At 36.1% G+C, this 12,113-nt stretch overlaps 1 protein-coding gene across 1 annotated transcript in view; it reads right to left on the bottom strand.

Annotated features, from left to right (window-relative positions):
- LOC138704536 (CLIP domain-containing serine protease B4-like) overlaps nt 1-12,113 on the bottom strand; it is a 37,959-nt gene that overhangs the window by 5,753 nt on the left and 20,093 nt on the right. Inside the window, exons 4-5 of the mRNA XM_069832530.1 lie at nt 8,683-8,888; nt 1,511-1,609 (exon numbers count right to left, since the gene is read on the bottom strand). Coding sequence (XP_069688631.1) covers nt 1,511-1,609; nt 8,683-8,888 — 305 coding nt within the window. The remainder of the gene's footprint in view (nt 1-1,510; nt 1,610-8,682; nt 8,889-12,113) is intronic.

Genomic DNA, 12,113 nt, shown 5'->3' with positions numbered 1-12,113 from the left:
ATACAGGAAACCCACTACAACCACAACACATATACACAATTCATCAAATCATCCCATACAACATAAACATGCAGCTTTCCGTACAATGACGCACAGATTAATTAATATACCAATGAACAACTACACTGAAGAATTAAACACAATAAAATATATAGCACAAGACAATGGATACAACCCTAACATAATAGACACACTAATAAAAAAGGCAAAACAAAAACAGAACAAACCAACACAAACAGCACGCGAGAATAAATACATAACATTAACATATCACAATACCAATACCCACAAAATTGCAACTTCATTCAGAAAACTAAAGTACAAGATTGCATACAAAACAAATAATACAACACAGAAATACTTAAATAACCACATTAAACATTCAAATAAATATAATTCAACTGGAGTTTACAAATTAAAATGCAATAGTTGCCCACATTTTTACATAGGACAGACAGGAAGATCCTTTCACACAAGATATAATGAACATATTAAAGCTATAACCAAACCCTACATCACATCAAATTAGGCAGATCACATTATTAACAATAATCATGACTACAATAATATAGAAACAGATATGGACATTTTACACATCACACCAAAAAGTTCACAGTTAAACATCCTAGAACAGTACGAAATATGTAAGAATACAATAGCATCCCACAATATATACTTAACACACAACTGCAGTTCGATACGCACACATTATTTGACGTCATAATACATCATAACATACAAACAGCCAACCCCCACCATTAGGAGCAACACATCCCCACCCTTACCATCGACAACTGCACATCGCAGAGTCAAGATCACCAGGGGTTCAAGAGACACTGAGGACGACGACACATAGCGTCGAAACGGGCCATCTGTTGAACCTTTTTTAACAATTTTAACACTTTTAACGTATGACAAAGTAAATTTTATATAAATACATGTTCAAAGTTCTAAAAAACAAAGGAATCGCTATATTAAACTCATGTTAAACGTGCATTTATATATAAACTTGTTCAATGTTGGCCATGTTATGACTAAGAATGTGACGTACCGCCGTAGCCTGTCTTTCTCGTTAGCCACGGGTCAGGAGTCACACGACGCGACAGCTGAACTGTGGCGAGAGGTGAGAGACCAGTAGTTAGTGATTTCATAGTCAGAGTGCACGGTGTTTCACACCTACAAGTGTTTCTCGTGATTTTCCACAAAGTTATGGCAATGAACAAGGGTCGTTTTGAAAATAAGCTCCTCAAATACTAGACACGTAGCACTTTTACAAACAGAAGTGTAAAATTTTGTATGAAAATTAAGGCTAAATTGATTATGGGTAGAATATTATAAACGTAGGATCATTTATTTTGTTTCTTTATTAGCTTTTATATCTTCCCATTTATCATATATATCTTCTTAAATAATATTATGTAACTTAATTTCACTTAAATTGAAATAATCTGCTCTGGAATTATGAAAACACGTTAAATTGTAATACAATACATATTTCTCGTATACTCACTTGTTTCCGTTCTGCCCCAACCAGCAACAATCAGTTCTTGTCCTAAAAATCTTTCAGTAATCATGTCGTCAGATGGCAGACAAATGGGTCCCACGTACGCTGAAATAAATTTAACATTACACCTCATTAGGAATTTTTATACAAAATCGTGAACAATACAAAATTATAATTTATACTCATAAAATGAGTACATTTCATCCGAATGATGTACTTTGTATCTAAATTCATTGGATATAAAATTAGTGGGGACTTAAGTCCATCATTATATTTCAAAGTTAAAGCAAGCACAGACATTTACGAACAACATATATATATATATATATATATATATATATATATATATATTTTAAACGCGTTTTCATTTACGACATAAGGTTTGTTGCCATAGTAGGAATTCATTTGTTTTAATTTTTTATAATCAATTTGGTTTATTAATTGACTACAATTACATAAAATTTATTGATATCTAAATTGGTATTTAAAAAATAAGCGAAATATACAGTAGGGATTACATGATACACTTTTTTTTCGTCATCATTTCAGTCGCACACAATGCACACGCACTGTCTACCGGTCTTCGTGTCCAGTCAACAGCATCAGTCTCCTCTACCAACGTCACAAGAAATAATCAATCCCACTCTCACTTCTCCGATCTTCACTTGTCATCGTACGTTTCCAGGGTGTCAGCCAAGTGCTCGTTGTCTCGCGGCTTCTTGAGCTGCTTCTGGCGCTGGTTCGGTTTCTTACGCTTGTGGAGTGTCGTCTTCTTGGGTCTATGATCTTCCATGGAGCGAATTCCCTGTTTCTCCAGATATTTCTCTATCTTCAGGTTATCCGTGCTCTCAACTACCACAGAACGCCAGAGTTTCTGGAACTCATCGTCCACAGGTAGAGCTGCTGTCTTGTTTGTGAAGAACACAATCTTCTTCTTGTCAATCGGTCGCGAGATGTATAATGATCTCATTCTGCAAAGCCTTGAGGGTTTTATTACAATGTGGCAAAGATTCCTGAACGTCTTCCAACAGAATTCCTTCAAGACTCTTCAAGTCTTGTTGTGTCAACAAACGCAGTTGATCCCGGTATTAGGCCAATATTTTGAATTTTTAAAAATAAAATATTTCCTCCAAAGCCAGTGTTTGAGGAAATGTCCCCATAACACTGGCAGCATTCCCACGCTGGATAGCAATAGCGATTCGTTATGTCAAGAAGTCAGTCGACCTGGAATCTCCATTGAGCGCTTGCAACTTTTTCCCGATGTCTGAAACCAGCATTTTAGCCTCTGAGCACCAAGGTCCCAACGTCTCAACAGCAAAAACAGAGAACCAGTATCTGTCCTGGAGAACCCGATACTTATTCCTTTTGATGCTCACTGCGGATGTTGCAGCAGAACCAGCAACTTTGGAGGTGACAGGCAAATGCGATGGTGCTAAAGTGTCGACACAAGTGGCATCCCATAGCAGAGATTTTCCATGAGACCAGGGTATCAAGGTCAACCCATCTGGTCTTTTTCCATCAGAACGGCAGATTCCAATAGGTTCCAGGATTGATGGAAAACCAGCAGAGGCAAGTGCCCTTTTAATGATGTCATTTAATTGAAAGTGCCTGGAAAATCTCCCGGTATTTTTGGGGCAACTTAAGCCATGGTGACCATAGGGATCAACAGTGGCTCCACAAAGACATTTATGTGGAAAACAGATCTTGCACCCGAGTCTTAAGGCGACAGCAATTTTAAAGGACATATTGTCCATTAATGTGCCAATATTGGAAGATGGTATTGACTTAAGCCAAGACCCAGATTCCTTCTGTCGTATTGCATGATATCTAGCTTGATCGACCTCAGACGATGAAGACGCTAGTAGAGCCTGGTAGATATCAGAGGCATGGATGTGGTCCCATTGTTTCTAAATATCACGAGAAGCTGGGAGGTTGTTGTTTCCTGTAATACTGAACCATTTATCCAAAACCTCATTCACATAACAGATCCCGATTTCATCACCGTTAATTGAGAGAATGGACTTGACGAAATCAAGGACTCCATATGCAGAAGCCAAGAAAGCAGGCAGACAAACATCACTCACATTCCGTATTTTTTATTTTATTGGGTTATTTTACGACGCTGTATCAACATCTAGGTTATTTAGTGTTTGAATGATATGAAGGTGATAATGCCGGTGAAATGAGTCCGGGGTCCAGCACCGAAAGTTACTCAGCATTTGCTCGCATTGAGTTGAGGGAAAACCCCGGAAAAACCTCAACCAGGTAACTTGCCCCGACCGGGTTTCGAACCCGGGCCACCTGGTTTCGCGGTCAGACGCGCTGACCGTTACTCCACAGGTGTGGACCATTCCGTATTCCAAGACCTCCAAAGGCAATAGGCAGAGTGGCTAAAATCCAATTGTTATCTTCAAGACGTATATTGAGAATCGATTCCAGACAGTTTCTCAGTAGATCATCAGTCTCTTGAAGTAGTGATGGAAAAAGCCATAATGGGGTGGTGCGAAGAAAATATGTTAATTTAGGAATTAAATAACAGTTCTTTAAGAGAAAGTACGCTGTATGTGTGGAAAGAGACTGCAGACCATCAAACAGTTGCTTCATAATTTCAAGCTTTTCACGCATTCTTGACTCCACAGTGGGAAGAAAAATGGGAGATCCAAGTAGAGTCAAATTAGATCGAGATACTATCTTAATCCCTGGAGTTATATTATTGAATGCGGACACTACAGTATCGTCTTGTGTAGAGCAGAAGTATAATTCGCATTTATCGGGATTAAGCTCTAACCCTATGGATCTGCAGGAATCTATAAGTTTTTCAAGATCGGAAAGGACCATATCTGGATCCCCTCCCAAAGTACCGTCATCCAGGTAAAAGAGGTTCAAGGTACCAGATGGGTAATGACAGAATTCAGGGTTAGACTAAATAGCAGTGGACCTATCGGATCACCTTGTTGGACTCCAGTCTGCGATGAAATGATGTCAGAATTGTAATACAGGTTAGATGGGTTTCTATACGCTTGCCACAAGAATGCATAGAGTTGAGGGATCTTGCTCTTAACAAGTTCAAGCATTGTGTCTCTTTCAAGGCAATTAAATGCGTTTCTAAAATCGATCTTAAGAAGAACATTTTGACTGTCTTCGTTCAGATTTAGAAATGAACGTACCGAGTGAATGATGGCTTCACAACCTTTAGCGGTGCCAAAACCAAGCTGCTGAGGGCGCAAATGTTGACCAACTTTCTCCTTAACAGAAGTGCAAGCTAACTTAGCCGATAATCTGCGAAAGGTATTTCCAACTGCGATTGGACGTATCCCACCATTTTTCTTTTCAATGGCAATTAAAGATGCTCCATATAAAAGAGGACAGATTTCAGGATTAACTTTACCAGCCAACATTAGATTACATAATCTAGTAATAGCATTTAGAAGTCGCCTACCAGAATCTCCACCAGATTTAGATGTGAGATCTTTTAAATGTTGGGGGCGAATCCCATCAATACCAGATGCAGAGCCATTAGGAAAGTTTTTTATTCCTTGCAAAACCATATCTTGAGATACTGACAAACACACTTCATCGGCGGTAGGAGGATCTGGAAATGCCAAGGGCCGTGATGGTGGAGGGTGTTTTTGTACTAAAGCTTCTTGTATAACTCGTGAAGCACGAGCTACTCCTGAATCAGAAGATAGAATACGAACAGCTCCCTTTATATCACCGTCTGCCACTTTAGCTTCAACAATGAGTGACCTAGAAAGTGTAGACTTATTCTTACGGGGAGGAACTTCCAATGTAAAATCATTAATGTTCTCTTTGATTTTAGAGACTAAAGATTTGTCAGATTTCTTCTTTGATCGAACAGGTATCCGAAGGGCGATATATGCAAAAAGCAGAAGCTCTTGCCAACATTCTTCACTGTTTTTGGAAATGCATTTATCAATAAGGTGAATCAATTTTTCAGCCGCAAAACTTCTAGCTCCTTTAGGAATTCTTCGTAAAACTCTTATATTGAGTTTACAATTAGCAATCTTTTGGTGGAAAAAAACTCAAAAGAAGTATTTTCTGAATTTAGCAGAAGATCATCAGGAAGTTCATTGGGATGAGCCCTAGCCCAGTGTACTCGCAGTCCTTTCAAGCCTTTGTAACATTTAGCATCACTGCCAGTGCAAATTGGGAACGAGACTAATTCGACATAATTAGGGGCTGAGATATTATGTGTTCCACCTTTTGATGAGCAAGATGGACAGAGCCAGGGGGAATTAGACTCACCGAGGACTCTTACTTCATCACTGCATAGATAGACACAACTGCCGTGGAACCAGCACTTACACTCTGCACATAAAATTAAACTATATTCTTCAGAAGTTCTACGATTATCGCAGAGTAGGCATTTAATGGATTCACTGGCATTCATGAACGAAGATATGAATGAGATTAAACAAAACAAACATATAGCAACGTGTTGCTAAAGAATATCAATAAACTCTTGGACAATGAAAATGTCAATATTTCATTAACCTACTTAATAGTTTAAATTCACGAAATACGTCCACAATCACAGTTCACAATTAATTATGCCATTTAAATTGAATGAATGTGCTGCAACATATAAAGTCAAAAGAATAACTTCCTATTCAACGTAGGAAGATAGGAAAAGCCTTGCTAACGAAAATCATTAAACACACACGAATGAATAAAATGACCAGATGTCAATAAAATATTTAAGAGAACGCAACACTAACATGAACACGATCACAGATCACTATTTCTTACAACATGAACGTAAATGAATACAAATAAAAGGCAATTCTTCTTGAAAACACTTAATTAATGTAGAGACACATTAAGGACTGAGAAGCATATTGTCATGGCCAACTATCTTTTTCAATATTGTTTACATATTAATAATACGAATAGGCCTAATAGTAACATAAATGCAAGATAGGATCTTCATTTATAGGGTCCAAGATTTTGAGTTTTTGTATAGCATTATAGATTCAAAAACAATCACTGTTTCGGCAGAGAAGGCACAATAAAAGAGAGCCTGTGTATTGCGTTCATTACTAAGAGCTAGTCTCCAGTAGACATGAGCAATAGTCACTTATGATAGTATCGATACTATTATCGATTGTTGTTCCTACTATCGATAGTTATTACTAACTTTTTTGTTAATTGTATTGTTAGACTCCAAAACAGCTATTCTATCAATAGTCTCTAAACACACACCTTCATCTCAAACAGTAGAAATAACTAAAATGCTCTCTCAATTAATATCACTCAATAAAAGAATTGTATTCCAATGGATACCATCCCATTGTGGAATCCTGGGAAACGAGAATGCGGATGCTTTAGCAAAGAAGGGCAGCACTGATAATTACAGACCTGTTACTAAATCTACGTATTACTCTGTGAAAAGATTTATTAAATCTACATGCTTAGACTTTAACAAACAAAATTTGATAACACAATCTCAAGGGAAAAAATGGAACTCTCTGGATCATAATCCACAGTTAATTCCCGATTTACCACGAAAATCGTCTGTAGCTGCATTTAGATTGGCAACAGGCCATGATTGTTTGGCCAAATATCTGCATAGAATTGGAATATATCAGTCCCCTAACTGCCCATTGTGCAACTCAAACCAAGAAATGGATTCGGAACACCTCAAAATCTGTGCTTCAGTGGCTGGTCATGATAATATCTTTGAAAAATATTGGAGTGCAAGAGGTCAAATGACTTTATTATCAAACGCCTGGCATTAGAAAACAACAACAACAACAACTTTTTTGTTAATTGGTTATAAACTGAATATATTTCTGAATTTATTTGTTAACGCGTACTAAACTATTAATTTAGTAATGTATACTGAATTGAATCTGAATTACATACCAATAACACACAATATTACAATCTGTCCTTAAAGTTCCAACATTAGCCATGATTATATGTTTTTTTTTAAACATGTGGCCATTGTCACAAGGATAAGTCTCCCATTAAAATAAGCATTTCCACTTTGTTGGGATGTAGACAGTTTCGCTTTTCATTGATTAGGTTTTCAGTTTTAGATAACAGTCTTTGAGAGGGAACTGAAGATCCCAGTGAATAAAGATACTTCCTCACCAAATTACTGAGTTGTGGTTGAATGGTGTATGATAAAAGGAACGGATAAGTGGAAACAAAATACTAGATTTGTTTAGTTAAATATGAAAAATACTTGATAGTAAGGTTGTGTTTATAAATTATAATTGAGGATAACTATCTTCCATCAGTTTGTGGATTAACGGAGGTCATGAAGACTGGTTCTTGCCAATAAGAAAGAGACCATCCAATATCTCAACTCTCATTAGGCTATAAAGGGACTGTATCCTTTTCCTGAGTCCGTCCAGGCCTTACTTTGCTATCTATGCGAGATTTGTAGAACGCTTTTATTCTACCCATGATTGCAAAGCGAAGATTCGTGTGAGTCGTTCGTTTACGATTCAAAATAATACTTGGAATCAGAGACTGGAATGTGTTCTAAACAAACAGTGAATAAATCGTTATAAACGATTCGTTGTCTGGCTGATTGAATCGTTGAAAATGAATCATGTTGGCCTGGTCCAGTTTGAAACCCTTATTTTATTATGAATTATCTTTTCGAAACAATTTGACTATCGATAGTTTCGATAGTTGAAATCATAACTATCGATAGTATTGAAAGTACTATCGACTATCGCCCATCACTAGTCTCCAGGACTGAATGTCAAGAATAGCATGTGGTTAGAATAAGGAATTTTCGAGCGGATTTATCTAGGAAAGTTCAATGGTTGATATCTAACATTCTGTTGCATATGATTTGTCTATATCAAATGACTAACGTATAAATGGAATAATAATAATGTACAACGCTGTGGATTTCGCTGCATTTTGTGCTTGAACACGACTGACATTCTCAGGCGTTCTGACGGTTCGTCATCATCGTGTTCTAACAGACGGACAATTGTGCGATGAGTTCATTCTTCGAGGAAACATGGAAAAGTAGAAAACAAGAAATCATTTGGTAGGCCAAGAACCGTCACTAATGTGACTCGTGGACTTATCGAATATCGATAAGTTCAAAACGATTCGAGGAATTAAATAAAGCAATTTGTGGTATTCTTTGCTAATAAAGTATGTCTTCTTCAGACCGAGTCACTACTCACCATCGAATAGGACGTCTCTGTCCAGTCTCACAAGACCGATGTCGTTCCACTTGTTGTTCGTCCTGGGATCGTAGTCAGGATGGACGATGATCCTCTGAATCCCAAAGTCTTGAGGGGGAGGTGCACAAACTTCCTCTCCTGTATAGAAGTCTTTTTCGCAATCGGGGTTTTTACCTGTATCGAACTCTCCAAGCCTAATCATATGCCTGAAAAATAAGTTACTCATACAGTATTTCACATAATAAAATGAAATCCATTATTTTTTCTGCGTTAAGTTTCATTTTACTCACCGTTATCAATGCCTAAAGTGAGTCTTTAAAATACTAGTGAGTGCGTAAAAAAGTAAATAACCACTTTAGGCACTGCTATTCATTTTACGCACTGTCAAAGAAAATGTAATAGCCGATTCAATGTACAAACTTTTTTTCAGTAGGAAATTAATGCATTACCTCGATTTTTCAGTACTTAAATATTACACAATGCACAAGTAAGTAACAAATTTAACATTGGTATCTACATTTTCATCATCATCATCAGTAGCTCTACAACTCATTGCTGAGTCTTGGCTTCCTCAAGGACTCGTCTCCAGCCCGTATCTACATTTTAGCTCTTATTATTCTGAAGTTACATGAAGTAGCCTACACATTGTAACATTTATCATTCAACTGTTCCTAACCGGTTTGTTGATTATATGCCAGTTTAGACGGCCATAACATGAATAAAACAGGTTGCCCAGCGAATAGGGATTACAAAGAATGGACAATGAGCGAATTTTCCTTTGTTTTGTTTCTCTGTGCGCCGGCGTTTAGTTCCACTTTCAAGCGCTAGAAGTTAGTATAATCGAGAACACACTAAGATAATAATTGAGTATAGAGTTGAGATAAAGGATCCAAACATCGCCTACTTATTGCATAATCCAGTAACACTTTGCTTCAAATAAATTCAAGTTAACAGCTTTTCCTTTTTTTCTCAGTGGCAAACTATTGCAATATAGTAATATGCGTTACAAGAGCGGTATGTTGAAGTTTTCATGTTCGAGGTAAAGTTTGAAAAAGCGAAACGTAGTTGAGCTTTTTTAATTTCCGAGAATTGAAAAAAATATACCGCTCGTCTATCGTACATTATTTTGTGCGAAGATCGTTTATTACATACCTGAAAGAGGAATTTCTAATTAGTTGCAATGAAATCTCCATCTTGGTTTCTGTTCAATGACGGCAAATTTGCAAAACAAAAATATCTATCTTCAACATTGTTGCTTTAAAATGTTTTCTGTGTTTACTATACTCCAGCAGGCCGTGATATACGTCTGTCTTTTTTTTCCCCCAGTCTATAAATGCGAACTTAAAACAAACGGCTTCCTTAATGTTACTTGCATCACGAATGCAGTAACTTTAGTGGAGTTGTAGAGTTTACTTAATTTTTGCAAATATTTAAAAACAATCATTAACAGTGCAATTTAGGTAAAATTGCAGTGGTAAGTTTCCAATTTATAATTATTACTATATTGAACGTCTCTAAAAATAATATGTTAAAAGCCTAAAGCAGTAAAATCAATATGTCACTTAGGCGGTAAGAAGAGGGAAATTGTTATGTGTGTTAGGTTGGGAATACTGAATGTGGAATTTTAGACTTTCCGCGGATTGGTTTTGTGCGGAAACCAAGCAAATACGCACGATCTCGCACAAATGATTTTTTTATATTTTGTATATAATAAATTATATTATAAAATAATATAATACATTATAAAATTATGTATCAAATTCGTTTAATATTTGTATACAATATAATAGGTATATGGTTTTACTTCTCATAGGAGTTTTGTTTTTTCCATTTTCAGCGCTATCAAATCATTACATATTTTAATTGTTGTTGGGGTCAACGTCTCAACTCTCATTCTAAAGAAACTCTAGAGTCTAAACGTTACAGTTAATAACGGATTTATTATTTAGTCGGTCCAATTTATTTTATTTGAGTACATAATGTACCTAGATGTATTAATTGTATACCTTATTTTATTTCAAGGAGTGCAGTTCGGTGGCTTATTTGAACACCGAACTGCACTCCTTGAAATAAAATAAGGTATATGTGTTATATTTCCGCTGTGTCGACTGCTAGCTGGTTTGCTGTCAGTGCCAACTCCAGGGAGAAAGCAGAATCTCACGCTCAAACTGGTTTTAAGGTCATTGAAATCAGTCCTGCTACATCAAAGATACCGACGCGAAGTGTCCAGAGTGTATATTATCTACACACTGGGCTGCCATTCCATCAGTGCTTACTTGTTAATGGTTCTGAGTTTAGATGACAAGGACATGGATATTGTATGCGTACACAATAATGGCAAATTTTGCTCTTCTAAAAACTGGAGAGATATGGCTTTTTTTCTATTCGACATCGTAATATAATAGCCATAACTGGTTGGGAATATAATATTACTGATGGATATATTTAAATTATAAAAATCTGCTATATTTCCGTCACTTACATTACTTGGTCAGAATTACTCAGTACAAAATCATTCTGAGGTACAATTTATGTTAAGAAGACATTACAATATGTCATTAGTATATTATAAAATAAAATGCAAAGAAAGAAATTATACAATTTCCATTATTTAAAATGTATATAATGTCTGATGGCCTTAACTCCGCCAGATAAAATAAAATAAATAAATAAATTAATTAAATAAAATACTATCTTAGCATAAAAATACAAATTATATTGTATAATTCAGGGTTTTGGAGATTCCAAACCTTAAAATATATACGTGATATAAGATAAGAAAATACTGACCTTAAAGTCAAACAAATTTGCATGACAAATCAGGAGTAATTGATGATAACTTGAAGCTCAGTTTCATATGGAAAACAATTTCCCACAAAAATATAAAATAAAAATCCCACCTCGTATCGTAAGTTAAAAACTTTAATGAAAGGTCCCACTTCACATGCAATGACCCAAAAGTGATTTGAGGCTGTGGAGTGATAATTTGATACGTTTTTGGTTGTAGGGTTGTTCTGTTCTTCGTCAGTTCGCCTGCTATTTCGTTTCTTAGGTGGTTCACATTAGAGTAGATAGTGATCATTGTAATGCTTTTTTCTTCCCTGTTCTTATAAGTTGTCTGATAAGTTTATGTATTTACAATATTTTATTTTTTTGTATTTTGTTTGATGCTATTTCAGCAATAGAAGATTTTGAGTCCACCAGTAGAACTATTCTTTGAAATTAATTTGTTCTCAACATTAGATTTTTCAGTGTAAATTCTATAGTTTCTATTTCGGCGTCAAAATTTATATACTTTGGCCGACTGGAAGGTACAATAGGAAGAAAAACGTTTACAATGTATACCATCTCCTGCTTCTTAGGTTGATTTATTTTAGAGCCATCTGTAAAAATATGCAGCCAGGAAGTTTCTGGGAATCTGCTATGAATTG

The sequence above is a fragment of the Periplaneta americana genome, chromosome 8 (assembly GCF_040183065.1).
Source record: "Periplaneta americana isolate PAMFEO1 chromosome 8, P.americana_PAMFEO1_priV1, whole genome shotgun sequence".
In the NCBI taxonomy this organism is placed as follows: domain Eukaryota; kingdom Metazoa; phylum Arthropoda; class Insecta; order Blattodea; family Blattidae; genus Periplaneta; species Periplaneta americana.
The sequence above is the reverse complement of the archived record's forward strand: the minus strand, read 5'-3'. Positions and strand labels throughout refer to the sequence as shown.